The 18,143-nt window shown below is 37.2% G+C and overlaps 1 protein-coding gene across 1 annotated transcript in view; it reads right to left on the bottom strand.

The window, feature by feature from the left end:
- PDE3B (phosphodiesterase 3B) overlaps positions 1-18,143 on the bottom strand; it is a 153,449-nt gene that overhangs the window by 6,644 nt on the left and 128,662 nt on the right. The window contains exons 12-14 of the mRNA XM_024558827.4: positions 16,224-16,423; positions 2,833-3,036; positions 219-380 (exon numbers count right to left, since the gene is read on the bottom strand). Coding sequence (XP_024414595.3) covers positions 219-380; positions 2,833-3,036; positions 16,224-16,423 — 566 coding nt within the window. The remainder of the gene's footprint in view (positions 1-218; positions 381-2,832; positions 3,037-16,223; positions 16,424-18,143) is intronic.

Raw genomic sequence — 18,143 nt, forward strand, 5'->3', positions numbered from 1 at the left:
CCACATCAGGTATAAGCTAATTTTTCTTTTAAATTTTAGCAGCAAAGGCAAGAAGAGCAGAGAATATACTAAGACCAGGCAAATAAAACAATTTCTAAACATTTTTGGTCTGAGCAACTCGTATTTCAAACATTTAATGGAGGTGTCCAAATCCCAAAAGAGTAGTGTTTTCAGATGGCAGCTCTTAAAAATCCCACCAATCTCGTGTTTCATCTTACCTGCTCATAAAATTCATTGACAATGCCTTCCGTCCATTTCAAATGCAAGTTCCGAACTTTTGCTGGGCCATTTATATCAGCCAGTTTGATGCATACCTGGCATACTAAGAGGCGATCATTTTCATTACTCCATTCTATACCATTACTATTTACGTCATTGGCCTGTTTTGGAAAAACAATTATTTTAGGTTCTGAGGGCACAAGAGTTCTGTTGTTTCTACCAAATTATCTTAAACTTTCCCATCCAAATGACAAGAAGGAATTTCAATAAATACTCCTTTTAATCTGTTTGGGCCATAACATGGACCTCTATGATTAACATTCCCTTAAATTTGAAATGTTATTTTAATTTTGTTTCAACAGAAGCAGCGACTATAAAAACATAACAAACTATGCGTTTCAATATTTGCGATTACCACAGAGAATTGTTATTTGTGTATGAGGCAGGAGACAGAATAGGGATGAGGAAGCACTGAGACTCCACCCTGTTGCCAGCCAGCGCCCAACACCCTGGTTACCAAGAAATGTCTTGTGGCATCCTAGCAGTAGCTGACTGCTGTGTCACCTCACTTCCTTATCATGTTATTATAATAAATTAGCGATGCAGTTTGACCCCCCTTAATAATCAAGGAGGACTGTGGAAAATCACGAGTGGAAGCTTAAAGGTAATATACAGTATTTTGCCATGTATAATGCTATTCCGTGTATAATGCACACCCATGTTTTAAGTACCAATTCCCATATATAATCTGCATCCTTATTTTTCCCTCAAAAAGTTGGGGGCAATGTACATATTATACATGGTAGAAAAACCACTTGTTCATGTGCTGTAAAAGCCTGCCAAACAAAACAAAGGAATTCAGAAAAAACCAGCCCCCTATAAAGCCTGCACCCTCTCAGGGGAAGAGGCCATTCCTGCTGGCAGAGGCGGCCATCTCCTGTATCGTGGGAAATGTACTTTTCCTAGTAAATCTTCCTTCTCTTACCCTTGTTTGTGTAGTCCATTCAATTCAATGTTCATGACCACCAAGAACCTGGACCCCACCTCCAACTGGAGCACATATATATCTTTTGCTATTAATGTACAATATAATGTATAAGTATATGTATCTGCAAAACATCAATCATGTAAGACTAGTAACTTTCTGCCTCTGAAAGGTAAACACAATGGAGTTCAAAGAACACTAGTTTCGGAAGCTGACCCCTATGGTTTTAAATCCTGGCTCAGAAGGACTTGCTATTTGTGTAACACTGGGAAAATTGCTTAATCTCCATGAGTCTAAATTTCTTCATCTGTGAGACAGAAAAAGTAATACCAACCTAGCTGTAATGGCCTGAAGATTAACAACGAAAATCCCTAGTTCACAGTAAATGCTAAATAAATGCTAACATTGTTGTCTACATAAATGGTAATTATTAGGCAACTCACTATGCCTTTGTAAAGAACTCAAATGTTTATTCTTCTGTAAAAAATGAAGTGAATGGGCCAGATCAGTGGGTTTTGAACCTTTTAGTGTGGTGGTGGGTTTTTTGGCACCAAACCCTTTTGCAAAAGGAACGTTTATACAGACCACCACTACAGAAAACACTTAGAAAGAGGGCTCTTTTGATTAAATCTGTGTGGCAGGACTAGAGCGCCACTCATGTGGCACTTCCTGAGAGACTGCAGAATAGGTGTCTCTGAGAAACACAGATTTAGAAGTGCTATTGGGTTAGATAATTTTTTGCCTGTAAAAAGTTCTATTATTCTTACTTATGCACTGAAGTTAGAGCTACCCATGTACAAAATAATTTTAAAGGCACAGTGGTATCTCACTGAATTTTATAAATATTTCATTAATATCATATTCATATATATATACATATGTATATGGTATTTCGGATGATACATATATATTTCCTTCCAGGAAGTTAAGCCTAGTATACCTTTGTTACCAGCTCCTCCACACTGAAAGTACACCTTCCTTTATGTTACAAACTTATCAAGAAAACAATAGATTCCTGCCCACAAAAGAGGGGGCACGCATCCTTCCTTCAGGAATCTAAAGGATTTTTTTCATGCAAATGTCTGAGGCATAGAACATATGATTAGTACCATATCACATGAGGACAGGGACTCCTACCTGTTTTTTCCTTATTCTTTGTTAGCACATAGTGGGCAACCCCCAAAATAGTTGTTGAATGAGTGCATATTCTCAAGTGGAAGAGAGAGTATGTCTCTCCCACACCAGCCAAACACGAATATAAAGAAGATGCAACAGGTGTGGCGAAGTAGGCATAACTGGTTTCTTAGAGAACATCTTTGACTTCACAGAATGCCTTCACTGGCACTCAGATCTGCCCTTAAAAGCTTTTGACATAATTGACTTGTCACTATGTGAAAGGTACAACAATACAAGTCTATGTCAGAGAGGAAATGTAGCAAGCAATAGTATTTAGGATATGTTATTATAATAAAAATATTTTTTAAAATATTGGCATATGCATTCTTTACATTAGGTATTTATTATGATTTCATGAGTAAGATTAATTCTAACTTAATATTAAACACTAGTAACACTGGCAACAATAATTTACTTTTTCTTTATACCAGTCATTAATTTGTGTAACAAACCTTGGCATTGAATTCAGCAAGGAAATCAAAATGCTTTTTAAGATCTGTGGCAAGGATTGCTTCAATGACTAAAAAACGAACGCGCTTGAATTCCACATGATCAAGATTAAGAAGGAAGTTGTATTCTGGGCTGGAAAGATACAGATTCCAAGCCGATGCAGCATGATGATTTTCCAGAACAGATCTGTCATTGTATAAAACTGCCTAGAAAGGAATAAGAAAAATTACATAGACATCTCAACAATATTAAACTTTTAATAATAAAATTCAGATCAGGTTGTATGACTACAAACAGTGTGTAACTACTATATGCCAGGCCTTGTATTTTAATTTTGTGAAGGGTTGTGATAATTTTTAAGCAGACCAAGGTGCAAGCCAAGGTACACCTTTCCAGCCTGACAACTAGTCAATGCAAGGGCATCTTTGCAGACACCATGCTCCCTCCCACGAGATGAAAAGTTATTTGAGGACTACTTCATTAAATAAACATTCTCAGGTTAGGTTAATAAAGTCCTCAGGGATACGTTTCTCTTCTTTAGCTAGCATGGGATCAAGGGTGGTGGTGACTGAAAAGAGGCAGGGGTAGAGTCTAGGCTGAGTCAGACCCCCGTGTCTGAGAAGGACACATCCTACACTTCCATCTTGACACAGTGCCCAGGAGTAAGAATATGAAATAGGTAAAAGCACAAATCCTCTGGTTCAAGTGGTATGGGACTATTCACGTATTTTCTACCAAGTTTTCTTGTATATGGCCCAATACTATCCATGATGCTGCATGTTGATTGGGTTGTTTTTAATTTATATTTATTATGGACATGTAATCTATCATATTATACTACTGTGAATAATCTTGTCTGTATTTTGGTGCATGCATTTGTATAGGATACATGTATACACAGGAGTAGATTTAGGGATTTATGGAGCATGTAGATCTTCAACTTTACTGGATAATGTCAAACTGTCTTAAGTAGTAGGAGAGAGTCTCTGCTCCTCATCAATACTTGATATTCTCTGACTTTTAAATTTTTGCTAAATTGTTGGGTGCATAATGGTATCTAATGTTGGTTTTAATTAGCATCTTCCAATGGAAGATGCCCTAGGACTCTAGGACTTGGGGATACAGATTTTTTAAATCACTGGGTTACAGAAGTTTTAAAGCCTCTCCCACCTCTAAAAATTAAGCAGTTTTAAAAGTAATTAAGTACAGCCCTGGCTAGTGTGGCTCAGTGGATTGAGCACCAGACTGCGAACCAAAGGGTCAGTGGTTCCCCAGGGCAACCAATTCCAAGTCAATTCCCCAGGGCAACCCAGGGCACATGTCTGGGTTGCGGGCCAGGTTCCTCGATTCAGGGCATGTGAGAGGCAACAACACACTGATGTTTCTCTTCCTCTCTTTCTTCCTCCCTTCCCCTCTAAAAATAAATTAATAAAATCTTTTTTTAAAAAGTAAGTACAGTAATTTTAAAAAAGATTTTAAAACATTTTATTGTAGAATATAACATGTATGCAAAAAATGATAAAACTTGAATAGTACATACAGTTAACAAATAGTTACGGAGCAAATACCCATGTAACCAATGGTACTGTCAAAAATATAACGTTGCTGACTCATTAGAAACTTTCTTTGTACATTTTTCTGATTACAACGTCCTTCTCATGAAAGTATGCATCACTAAATTATGCATTCAGTAGTTTAGTTTTGCCTATTTTTGGACAATACACATGGAATCAAGTTTGGGAATTGCTTTTTTAGTGAAACATTGTTTTTTCCCATTTTGTTTATTTTTTTGAAGTGTAATTGGCATACAACATTATGTTAATTTCAGATGTACAACATTCAACATTTATATATATTGAGAAATGATCACCAGAATAAGTCTAGTTAACACCCATTTCCTTATATAGTTACAGATTTTTTTCTTGTGATGCAAACTTTTAAGATACACTCTTAAAACTTTCAAATATGCTACATGGTATTACTAACTGTAGTCACAATGCTGTACATTATGCTCCAGGACTTATTTTATAACTGGAAGTTGGTACCTTTTGACCCCCTTCACCCATTACACCTTGTCATTGCTGTGTTATTCCGTTTGGTTATATGGCCCAATACTATCCATGATGCTGCATGTTGATTGGGTTGTTTTTAATTTATATTTATTATGGACATGTAATCTATCATATTATACTACTGTGAATAATCTTGTCTGTATTTTGGTGCATGCATTTGTATAGGATACATGTATACACAGGAGTAGATTTAGGGATTTATGGAGCATGTAGATCTTCAACTTTACTGGATAATGTCAAACTGTCTTAAGTAGTAGGAGAGAGTCTCTGCTCCTCATCAATACTTGATATTCTCTGACTTTTAAATTTTTGCTAAATTGTTGGGTGCATAATGGTATCTAATGTTGGTTTTAATTAGCATTTTCCTGATTACTAATGAAGACGGAATGGTTACTGGTTGTTTGGATTTCCTACGTTGTTTGTACCTGTTCAAGTTCTGTCCATTTTAAAATTGAGTTGTGTCTTTTTCTAACTGATTTTTATGAATTCTGTATATATTCTGGTTTTGAGTCATTTGTTGGTTATGTGTATTGCATATACTTTTCTCCCCCACTCTACGGCTAGCCTTCTTAACATTTTTTGTTTTTGTTTTGTGTGTGTGTGTGTGTGTGTGTGTGTGTGTGTGTGTTTAATCCTCACCTGAAGACAGACTTAATGATTTTAGACAGTGGGGAAGAGAGGTAGAGAAACAGTGATGTGAAAAAGAAACATCAATTGGCTGCCTCTCACACACACCCCAACCAAGGATGGAACCCGCAACCCAGGCATATGCCCTGACCGGGAATCGAACTGGTGACCTTTCAGTTTACAGGACAACACTCCAACTAAGCCACACCAGCCAGGGCACCTTCTTAATATTCTAAATAATGTATTTATGGAAGTTATTAAATTTATTTTTGTTTCAAATAACTTTATTTCTAGATAACTGAGGCCCTAAAATAAAAAAAAATTACTAGTTTAGTGAAAGATCTTCCTATAATACATTACTTAATACTGTCTTTTAAATCAGCAGTCCCCAACCTTTTTGGCACCAGGAACCAGTTTTGTGGAAGGCTATTTTTCCATGGACCAGGGGTGGGTGGGGTGACATGGTTTCAGGATGATTCAAGAGCATTACATTCAAGCTCACCTCCTCCTGTGTGAGTCGGTTCCTAACAGGCTTGCCAGGGTTCTAATTATAAAGATGTGCTATTGTGCTACCCTGAAATACAGTGGTATGCTCAGTGGCCAAAGTATTTTTTTAATATATGTTATTGATTATACTATTATAGTTGTCCCATTCTTTTCTGCCCTTTAGTCCCCTCCTCCCTATTACCCCCTTCCCACCAGCATTCTCCCAACTCAGTTCATGTTCATGGATCGTACATGTAAGTTCTTTGGCTTCTCCACTTCCTATACTATTCTTAACCTCCCCCTGTCTATTTTGTACCTACCATTTATGCTTCTTATTCCCTCTACCTTTTCCCTCATTCTCCCCCTGCCCTCTCCCCACTGGTAACCCTCCATGTGATCTCCACTTCTGTGATTCTGCTCCTGTTCTAGCTGTGTTCTTAGTTTGTTTTTGTTTTTGATTTACATTTTAGGTTCAGTTGTTGATAGTTGTGTTTGTTGTCATTTTACTGTTCATATTTTTGATCTTTTTCTTAGATAAGTAATTTTAACATTTCATATAATAAGGGCTTGGTGATGATGAATTCCTTTAGCTTTACCTTGTCCAGGGAGCACTTTATCTGCCCTTCCATTCTAAATGATAGCTTTGCTGGATAGAGTAATCTTGGATGTAGGTCCTTGCTTTTCATCACTTTGAATACTTCTTGCCAGTCCCTTCTTGCCTACAAGGTTTCTTTTAAGAAATCAGCTGATGGTCTCATAGGAACTCCTTTGTAGGTAACTGTCTCCTTTTCTCTTGCTGCTTTTAAGATTCTCTCTTGGGTAATGTAATTATAATGTGCCTTGGTGTGTGCTTCCTTGGGTCCAACTTCTTTGGGACTCTGAGCTTCTTGGACTTCCTGGAAGTCTATTTCCTTCACCAGATTGGGGAAGTTCTCCTTCATTATTTGTTCAAATAAATTTTCAGTTTCTTGCTCTTCCTCTTCTCCTTCTGGCACCCCTATGATTCTGATGTTAGAACGTTTAAAGTTGTCCTGGAGGTTCCTAAGCCTATTCATTTTTTTGAATTCTTGTTTCTTCATTCTGTTCTGGTTGAATGTTTATTTCTTCCTTCTGCCCCAAACCTTTTATTTGAGTCCCGGTTTCCTTCTCATCACTCTTGGTTCCCTGTACATTTTCCTTTATTTCACTTTGCATAGCCTTCACTTCTTCCTTTGTTTTGTGACCATACTCAACCATTTCTGTGAGCATCCTGATTACCAGTGTTTTGAACTCTGCATCTGATAGGTTGGCTATCTCTTCATCATTTAGTTCTATTTTTGGTGTCTTGATCTGTTCTTTCATTTGGGCCATATTTTTTTGTTTCAGTGTGCCTATTATGTAGTAAGGGGTGGAACCATCAGTATTCAGTGGTAGCGCTGTATGTAGGGGAGAGATCCGAGAGGGAACAATGCTGCTTACTCAGCTCTCAGCTGGCTTTCAGTAACTTCCCTCACTACCCACAAGCAAATAGGGCCCTTCTGGTGCTGATTCCCCGGTCGGAGGGTTTGTACATTCTAGAACCCTGTGGGCCTCTCAAAGAACTCTCCTGTGAGGCTGGGGAATTTTTCCTGCTGTGGCAACCCCCACAGGTTTATTTCCCTCCAGACCCTGGGTTGCATGGTCTGTCTCTTTCCCCAGTTGTTCCTCCCGGATTATCTGCAAGCAAATGTGGGACCACCTGGTCCACCAGCCGCCACCTTGCCAGGAGTCCTCTGTGCCCCAGCTGCCCATCTCCATCCCTCCTACTGGTTTGGATAAATGTTTCTTTATTTAACTCCTTGGTCGTCAGAATTCCATACAGTTTGATTTTCTGACAGTTCTGGTTATTTTTTGTTTTTAAATTTGTTGTCATACTACTTTTGGTTGTGTGAGGAGGAAAAGTGTATCTACCTACGCCTCCATCTTGGCCAGCAAGTTCTTAAATTTCATGTAGTGCAATTCATCAATAGTTTCTTTTATGGTTAGTATTTTTCTTTCCTGTTTAAGAAATCCTTGCCTTTGAGATTTTGATTATTGGTTGCACTGAATTTATAAATCAAGGGGAATTGACTATCTTAAAATATTGATGCAATCTGTAACCATGGACTATCTTTTCATTTATTTATTTATTGATAGAAAGGGGGAAGGGAGGGGAAAAGAGAGGGAAAGAAAAATCAATCAGTTGCCTCTCATATATGCCCCAACTGGGGCAGAACCCAGTACCCAGACACGTGCCCTGAATAGGAATCAAATCAGTGACCCTTTGCTTTGCAGGACAATGCCCAACCAACTGAGCCATATTCATTAGGGCTCTTCATTTATTTTTTAATGTATATAAGTAAAGTTTTATAAATTTCCCCACAAAATCTTGTATATTTTTGTTAGATTTATTTCTAGGTACTTTGCAATCTTTTTTAAAAGAATTTAATTTTCTAATCAGCAGCAGCTGGTATTTAAAAGTATAATTACTTTTACATATTGATCCTTATACCTAGCAACCTTGCTAAAATTTCTCATTTTAATAATTTACTTGAAGATTTAAAATTTTTTCAACATGTTTAATCATCTTGATTAATGATAGTTCATTATCTGAGAGTAATGATATTTATCAGTCCTTGTTCTTTTAAATTCTTTTTCTTGCCTTACTATAGTGGCTAGAATCTCTAGCATTGTCTTGAATAACAGACATACTTGTCTTGTTTTTGATATCAAAGAGAAAGTATTCAGTAATTCACTACTCAGCATATGATGATTTGCTGAAGGATGTTTTCTTAATGATACCCTTTGTCAGATCAAGAAAGTTCTCTTTTAGCCCTGGCCAGGTAGCTCAGTTGGTTAGAGCATCCTTACAATACGCCAAGGTTGTGGATTCAGTCCCCCATCAGGGCACATACAAGAATCAATCAATGAACGTGAAACAACAAATTGATGTTTCCATGATTCACTCTCTCTCCCTCCTTCCTCTTATTAATAGATAAAAATTAACAGAAAAGAAAGTTCTCTTTATTCCTACTTTTCTAAGTGCTTTAATTAGGAACCAATGTTGAGTTTTATAAACTTTTTTTCTAAACTCATTGAGATGCAATAATTTAAAACTTTAATCTGTTAAGGCGAGAATTTCATTGATTATTTTTTTCTGTTAAACATATCTTGCACTCCTGGTTCATGGTTATCCTTTTAAAATATTATTAGATTAGGTTTGATAAAATTCTTATTTAAGGTTTTTACATTTATGTTTGAGTGAGACTACCCTGTGATTTTTCTTTTTTTTGTATTATCTTTTTTAGATTTTAATATCAAGGTTTGCATAATGCTAAGTCAACTTTTTTTTCATTATTGCCCCCTTAACAAGAATTCTTAGACAGTTTTTGCTAATCACTCTCCCTTTAAATTTTAATACTACAGATGTAACATATCTGTCTATGTACTACAGGCATATCTGTGCTTTAAACATAAAAAGAGTAAGATTTTTTGCCCTGCTAGGAACCAATTTGAATAAGCATAGCAATTATTAAAAGAACTTCCACAGCTAGTGGTAAAGGCTAGGAATAAAAATAAAAACCCCATCCCTCTCTTCATAGGGCTTCCTGTCTAATGGGAAAGAAGGAAAGATAAAAACAGAATGCAATCTCTACTAAAATACATACTCTGAGAGCTTAATTAGTTTTATGTATTATTTGTGAAAATTAGCTATAGTCAAGATTTATGCATCGAACTTAACACCATTTGATTGTTTTTTACACTGTTTGATTTTGTGTAAGCAATGATATGATTTAAACTTTGCAACAGGCTATATAAAGGCTGGAAACAATTGAACTGCTCATCAGACAGAAAAAATGTTATCCAGCCATAAGAAAGAAATCCTGCCATTGCAACAGCAGGGATGGACCTTGAGAGCATTAAGCCAAATGAGATAAGTCAGGCAGAGAAAGACAGATACTGTATGATACCCCGTATACGTGGAATCTAAATAAGCTGAACTCAAAGAAACAAAGTAGAATGGCTGGTTACCTCAGGGCAGGAGGTAGGGGAACTGGGGAGAAGTTGGTTAAAGGGTACAAACTTCTAGTTATAGGATGCGTTAAGTTCTGGGGATCTAATGTACAGTATTAGATTATAGTTAACAATAGTGTATTATGTACTTGAAAGTTGCTAAGAGACTAGATCTAAAATATTCTCACCACACACACACACACACACACACACACACACATACATTATGTGACATGACAGAGGTGTTAGCTATTGCTACGGTGGTAACCATATTACAATATATGTATATCAAATCAACACCTTAAACTTATATAAGGTTGTATGTCAATTATATCTCAAAAAACACATTTCAATCTAACTTTATTTCAACTTCTAAACCTCATAACCCTCAAAAGGAAAGAATAGGTTTCAATGACCCCCTATGGAGTCAACTTAAATTTAATAGTCACTTGACAAATTCATGCTCAAATCTGGTGAGGATTGATACACTTTGAGAACAGCTTAGTCAGCTCAGGGAGAAGTAATCAAACTCCCAGCTCAATAAAGCACAATGTATAATGTGTTTCCTGTAGAGCTAACTGTCTTAATAAACTCTCACCTAGCAAGATCAGTAAAAGGAATAAATAAATTCAGAATTCTCTCACCATCCAAATTACCCTTTGAAATTACCAGAGGAATATAAAATGCGGGCAAAAAGTCTGAATCAATATTAGAATCCAGATATAATCACCACACTGGAAATTTCAAAGACACTGTAAAAGTGGGGATGGACCAAGGAAAAGCCAACTACGTCATTCATAAGAAGGAAAAACCCACCAAGAGAATAAGTGGAAGGAGTTCCCCAGTGGGACTCTTTATAGCCGAGTGGAGGTGAGAAACAATCAAGGAGCAGTAAGCAGGAGGCCAATGTCATGTCTCCTTTAGGAAGATGGTAGATGGTTGCACAGAGAAATGAGCCAAGCTTAAACTTAGTGGGGGAAAAAAACATTCCAAGTAGAACTGATGATGAAGCCTCAGCTGGTTTCCCCTGAGGGCTCTGTGACAACTAGAGAAGGAAGGCGTGCCCCAGCTAATTTATAGTGGCAGTGCCTGCTTTCTCTAGCTACGGATCCCCTTACTTCTCTCCAAAGGCAAGCACATCTCTAATTTGGCAAAGCAAATGAGCTTTATGAACTCCACTTTTCACCATCTTTTTGAGTCATATTTGCAGGAGTTTAATATAACCTGTGATAAAATCAATCTTAACAAATAATACTTTTCAATAAATATTGAGCAAAAAGAGAAAACCAACCAAACGTACAAAAGACTTACCAAAAAAAGTCAAAAAACCTGAACTCTGTCCTCTTTTTGAAGCACAAGAAACAGAAACATTTAAAATTATCTAGATCAGAGTCATAAGGTTAAAAAGAACACTTCTGAAGAGTGAAAAGTCTTGGATTAAAAAAGATTGCTTTCATTAAAAGAAATAATATTCCTGACTTTAAAAAAATCCAATAGAGTTAGTAAACAAATCAGATGTTACAGAAAACAAACAAATAAATAGACAGTTTTGATGAACAGCTGTCATCTTGTGGTTCCTCTACCCTGAAGTTCTGGGTTTGTTCTAAAATTCTGGTAATCCTATGTCTTTAATTTGTCTTAGTTACACTTTTGTTTTGCTAAAACACATTTTTAAGGTAACTTTCTTAGGGTGAATGGGACATGGTTTTTAAAATTTTTGCATATCTGAGGTTCTCTTTATTTTGCTCTTAAAGCTCCACTGTAGCTGGAACTGGATACAGAAATCTAACTTAAAAATAAAATAATCTCTCTACACCAACACTCCTGAACTCTTTCCTCCTTTTTACTTTCCTTTCACTTACATGATAATCATCTCCTCCCTGTCTGTCTCTTATACACACAATTTATTATTCTTGCTTTACTAAAATGTTAAGTTCCATGGGGACAGAATTTTTTTGGTCCACTTTGTTCAATAATAATGCCTAGAATAGTATCTCTTCTACAGTATGTACCCAGTATTGTTGAAGGAATAAAAAAACAAGTAAATGAATTCCTTTGGAATTTTAAACACTTTATTCTAGTATCATCTAACATCGACTGTTGCTAAAATATGATGCCAGTTGGATATTCATTATTTAAGTGTGTTGTTTTCATCCTCTCAGAAAGAATTCTTTTTTAAAAAAGGTCTCAGTTCTGAAATTTTACCATGACTTCCTATGTGTATGTTTTGGGGCTTCTCTTCCCCCCAACCCATTCAACTTCTCTGGCATTTGATGAGTCCCTTCAATCCAAAGACTCAACTCTTTCAGGAACCTCCAATAGTCAGATCTTGGCCTAGTCCCCTATACCTTATTTTTTCCTTCCCTATACTTTCCATCTCTTTATCATTTGAGTCTATATTCTAGGAGAAATGGCCTGACTTTACTCCCAATGCTTATATTGATTTTTAAAAATTTTTCTGCAATAATATTTCTAGTTTCTAAGAGTTAATTGATTGTGATGTTTTCTTTTTCATAGTTTTATCTTCTTATGGATGCAGTCTTTTTCCATTTCGCTTTGAGAACTTTACAAAAAACATTCAGTGGTTTTCTACTCCCTAGATTATCATTTTCTCCCTGTGTTCAGTTAATTCTATGCATTTTAGCTTTTTCTTTCCAAGCTACTGATTAGTATCATATGTCTTGAGATCCTTGGTTATCCACTGATATAAAAAGAAGTGAATTGTAGATTGCAAGTGTGACTTTCTTTTGCTTTTGTGTATGTTTTATTGCTGAGTCTATTCTTTACTTGGGAAGGACGAGTAGGAACTCTGTGAATGTGGATGGGGCTTGTTACTTAGTAGGTTTTCCTTTAGAGTTAGCAGATTGGGTGCCAGCTCTTCAGTTTCTAGAATGAGAAGAATTTACTATGTAATGTTAATACCCACACCAGTAGTTCTCTCTTGACAGTTTCCTTCAATATCTGAAAGATGAGTTTTGTGCCTGGAGGTAAAAGCAGGGTTGCAGTAGCTTTGTTAAGGTTCTGTGGTACATGTGCTAGGGGGTGTGCATGTGTGTGGGGGGCTGCGTGCATGCACACTCCAGCATGTGCACGTGCGGGCAGGGGCAAAGGCATCCGGAGTCCCTCTCGGGTTGCACTTAGTCTGTAGCACCTTCTAGTGTATTCTTATGTCTCAATATTCACCCATCTTTTTTTCATTTTCTAGAAATAGTATCAAATTCTTTAATCTACTGGTGATAATACCCTCCTAACTATTCCTCTCTCTTGCCATGAGCTTCATCCCTTACTATCATTTCATCAGGCACCAGGGGAGAAAATGCATGTTGTTAGTCACCATCTTGATCCATATTTTGAGAAACAAAACATATTTATGACTGTCTCAGGTTTACAAATCCCAGTTTCAAGTTTTAGTTCCTTTTACCCTAAATCTCATCAAAATAGTCTATACACTAATACCTCAAGCACTAATCTCCAACTTTCAGCCAACTTTTCATTTGGAAATAGCTTAGAAATCTCAGAATTCCAATACTGACATCCCTCCAAGTTTAAATTTGACTATTTTACCTTCTTTCATGGCAATGATTCAAAATAATCCTCCTGTGTCTTCCCAGCATGCTCTCTTTACCATGAGAATGAAGAGGAATACTTGATTCAGTTGGTGGTATTATATGCTACTGTCGCTTTTTATAATACACTGGAGAAATAATTGTGGCCTGATTAGACCCATTGAGCTTCCCAAGATGAGAAAACCTACTTTATTGCCTAATAAACACATTGAGCCTCAGGCTTTCACAAGAGAGTCCTTATCTCACAGGCACTAGCTGAAGAAGGTGTTAAGAATTTCATTACTTTGGGAAGAACTCAGTACATTTCAGACAAGCTAGCAGTCTTGCAGAGCAAAGAAAGCAGGCATCCTTCAGCATTCAACAAATATTTACTGAATGCCTTTAGTACGCGAGGTACTACTAATGTAGGTATTAGGGAGTAAAAGAGACAAAAATCCCTGACCTCATAGAAACTTACATTCCACTGAGGAAAGATGTATAATAAATGAACAAAATGCAGAGTATACTAAATGATCATTGCTATGGAAAAAATAAAGCATGGAAGGAACATAATGAGTACCAGGAAGGCTTCTGAAATGGAAGGAGGTAACAAAGTGAGCTACAGTGACATCTGGGGATTCTGGGTGGGAGGACAGAAAGTGAAAAGGCTCTCGGGGAGTGTGCCTGGGATACAGAAAATAACAGCAAGGAGGCCAGGAAGGCTAATGCTGAGTAAGAAAAAGGAGAATTACTGGGGTCTAATTCACGTAGGATTTTTCTGAGCTACTCGAACGACTTACTAGAATGTGGTAAATGCCATGCCACTTGAGGGTTCAGAACAGAAAGTGATGTAACTCAGATTAAACAGTGACACTTGGCTGCTGTGTGTTGAGAATAGACTGAAGGGGAGCAGGAAGTAAGCAAGGAGACAAGGTAAAGGCTATACTTTTTCAGTAGCTGAACTCTCTAATCAACTTCCTGTCTGTTCCAGAGCTTCCCACTCCTTCTTCTATTGACAGTTCTTAACAAGGAGAAATTAGAAATAACATATTATTGATGTTTTGTCCAGACTTCAATGTTGTATTTTGATTAGAGCAACAGTTTTGAGTATGTAACTTTATAAATTCTATTCATGTATCAGTGTTTTTAAATTCTCTGCACATGAGAGTTAACACTAGAATTTACTCACTTTTAATGTCCTTGAAGGAAAAGTAGTAAGTCTGACTCACTTCCACTCACAATTAACAAAATAAAAGACGGAATAAAAGCAGAGAGTGGAAAAGAACAGTGAGTAATTTCTGTCTACGTGATTATCAACTTCAGGAGGTTCTCAAATACATAAAACGGTGGGCAACTTTCCATGTGTTATCTCCTTCACCCTTAATTGTATCAGGTGCATATTCTGAGGATCAGAAAGATAAGGGTGATTTGCTTAAGGTCACGGAACTAACAAGTAGGTAACCAGAAATCATCAATCCCAAGACCAGTGCTTTTCCCATTGTGCCAGCCACTACTGCCCAGTTCTATGACTCATGAGAGGATTTGCAAAGGTGATGAAGTATTAGGCTAGAGAGAATGGGCATGATTCTTGCAGAATGGTACTGCAAATGAGGAAATATGTGCTTCTTAGTCGGTAAGTCTCCCAAAGCAATTCTTAGAAAGAGAACAAATATTAATATCTAGGATGAAATTTATTTTTTTATTAGTTACCTGTGGAAATCATGAGTCATTAATAAAGTCTCATGGGAGAAAAGGAATCACACGGCACTTTTAACATTCTCCCCACACCTCCACAAACCCTGCTCTTGTTCATGATGAAGAATCTATCCCACATATTTTAAAGTGAGGATTTTTGAAAGGGAAAAAAGTGAGAAAAAGAACACAGAATGGCTACAGATGATGAAAGGATCAGAACACAGACTTACACATACAATGATACAGTGAAAAAGATGAATTCACCAGTCACTTACTACTCATCCTGTAAGGCACACAGCTAAAAACATAAAAAATACAAAGGAATCACCAGCCTAAACATACACCCACCCACACTAAATTCTACTTAAAATAAGTACTTGGTTCCAAGTCGAATGCTGAAAACCGGTACAATTACAGTACCCATTTGTTGGGAATTCCTACCTCTTATGCAGATTGTGACTATAAAGGAATCTTGCACCTTATTGATGGTACTAGATTCAAAAATAAGGTGGTATTAGAAGAACTTTTACACATACTAATATATTCAGACTTAAGAGATTTAGAGCCTGGTTATTAACACATGCCTTAGAGGAAAAGGAAGACAACAAAAATAACAGCTGTCCATCATTACAGCTTTTAGTCAGATAAAAGGCCTTGCCATTGTAAGTCTTCCATCTAGTCAGTCTTACCAGTTTGATCAAAGACAAAAATACTGAAAGCAAGAACTCCAGAATTTCATAAAACAATGAGTCACTTTCATGAACATTTTGTTTTCTAGCTGGAGATGTTTTCCCTAGTTCTTTAGCACACTTCATATCAATGCCATATGTTAATATCCAATTCAGTGTTGATGGATGGCCATATGATTCAACTGAAGAATGATTTACAAGAAGATATACAGCATGGTCGTAAAATTTCAGAATCACTCTTTAAACTTTCTGAAAAAGTATTTCCTACCTGAGGGGCATTCGTAGCCACCAGAAATGCATTTGTCCGCCCTGGATGATCATAATCATGCATAGCAGCTGCCACATATAAAGCCATCAATTCCAAAGCAGGGATGTTTGAAGACAGGCATCCATAGCTCTCATCTGGGACTGAGCAGCTCCTCGAAGAAATGTAAGCAATTTGCCCAGGGTTAATTCTACCATCAGACTCTGAGGAACAAGCACAGTAAAACCAGCATTACACATATAACCTCCTCACAATGAGGCTAAGGAGGGGAATCCCCATAGGTAGTGTGATTATTTACTTGTTTACTTATTAAGAAATAGACTTTATACACATGCATTTAAAACAATATATTAACCATCCTAACAAGTGTTAGGTGATATCTCATTGCAGTTTTTTTTAAAGATTTTATTTCATTTATTTTTAGAGAGAGGGGAAGGGAGGAAGAATGAGAGGCAGAGAAACATGAATGTGTGGTTGCCTCTTGGGTGCCCCCTACCTGGGACCTGGCCTGAAACCCAGGCATGTGCCCTGACTGGGAATCAAACCAGCGACCCTTTGGTTCGAAGGCCAGTACTCAATCCACTGAGCCAAACCAGCCAGGTCACTGCAGTTTTGATTTGCATTTCCCTGATGATTAGCAATGTCAGTATCTTTTTGTGTACCCGATGGCAATTTAGATGTCTTTAGAAAAATGTCTATTTAGTTCCTTTGCCCATTTTTTAATCAGATTTATTTTGTTTGTTATGGAATTGTGTGAGTTCTTTATGTATTTTGGATATGATCCAATACATAGCTTGCAAATACTTTCTCCCATTCCATATGTTGCCTTTAGTTTTCATTGTTTCCTATGATGTACAGAAGCTGTTTAGTTTGATGCAGTGCCACTTAACTGGTTTGTTTTTGTTGCTTGTGCTTTTGGTGTCATAATCATTTCTATTGGTTCTCCAGTGCAATGAGAATAAGTCAGCACACCCCAGTCTTAGCAGTCTGTTTTCACCGTAATTTTCCATTTCACCAGCTACTTGGTTTCCCAAAGCCTTGTCTTCTTCAGACACTAGATTCCATAACACTACGTATGAGGACTTACAACACTGCCAGTAAGAACGTGGAAGGAAGTGAGGTGCGTGGGAGAGAAAACAGATGTTGCACTAGGGAATACTTAAATATTGTGCACAGACTGTTGGGAGTAAACTGCTCTTACGGACACTTCCATGAGGGCTCAGACAGACATGAGAAACATATTATTGGAAACTGGGAGAAAGGAGATCATTGTTATACTGTAGCAGAAAGCTTATCCGAATTGTATGCTGCAGTTATATGGAACACAAAACTTGAGAATTCATTTAGCTGAGGAGATTTCCAAGCAAAGTGTTGAATGAATATATAGATCCTGGCTTCTTACTGTGTGTAGTGAAATGTAAGAGGAAAGAGAGACTGAGGGAAAACTGTTCAGCCAAAAAGAACCAGGACTTGATAATTTGGGAAATTCTCAACCTGTCTAAATTGAAAAAGATCCTAGCAGTAGGAGATTAGCTGTCACCAAGGTATATTCCGGATAGAAAGCCAAGCTTGTGGCTGGCCCATATGTTGCTAATGTCTTGGAAGGATGAAAAGGTAGGGTCAGAGAGGGTCTTGAGAATAATAAGCTGCGGCTTCTTTGAAGAAGGGGGCCATGCACCGTGTGATGCAGGTGGCTTCTGGCAGATGGAGGAGGCAAAGAAATGAATTCTCTACTAGAAACTCTAGGAGGAAAACAATCTTGTTGACACTTTGATCTTAGCCCAGCTGGACTTATTTTGGACTTTTAACTTCTAAAACTGTAAGATAATAAAATTGTATTGTTTTAAGCCACTAAATAAGTCTATAGTGATATGTTACAGAGTCAATAGGGAAACTAACAGATTTTGGTACTGGAAGTGGGGT

Source organism: Desmodus rotundus, chromosome 5, assembly GCF_022682495.2.
Source record: "Desmodus rotundus isolate HL8 chromosome 5, HLdesRot8A.1, whole genome shotgun sequence".
In the NCBI taxonomy this organism is placed as follows: domain Eukaryota; kingdom Metazoa; phylum Chordata; class Mammalia; order Chiroptera; family Phyllostomidae; genus Desmodus; species Desmodus rotundus.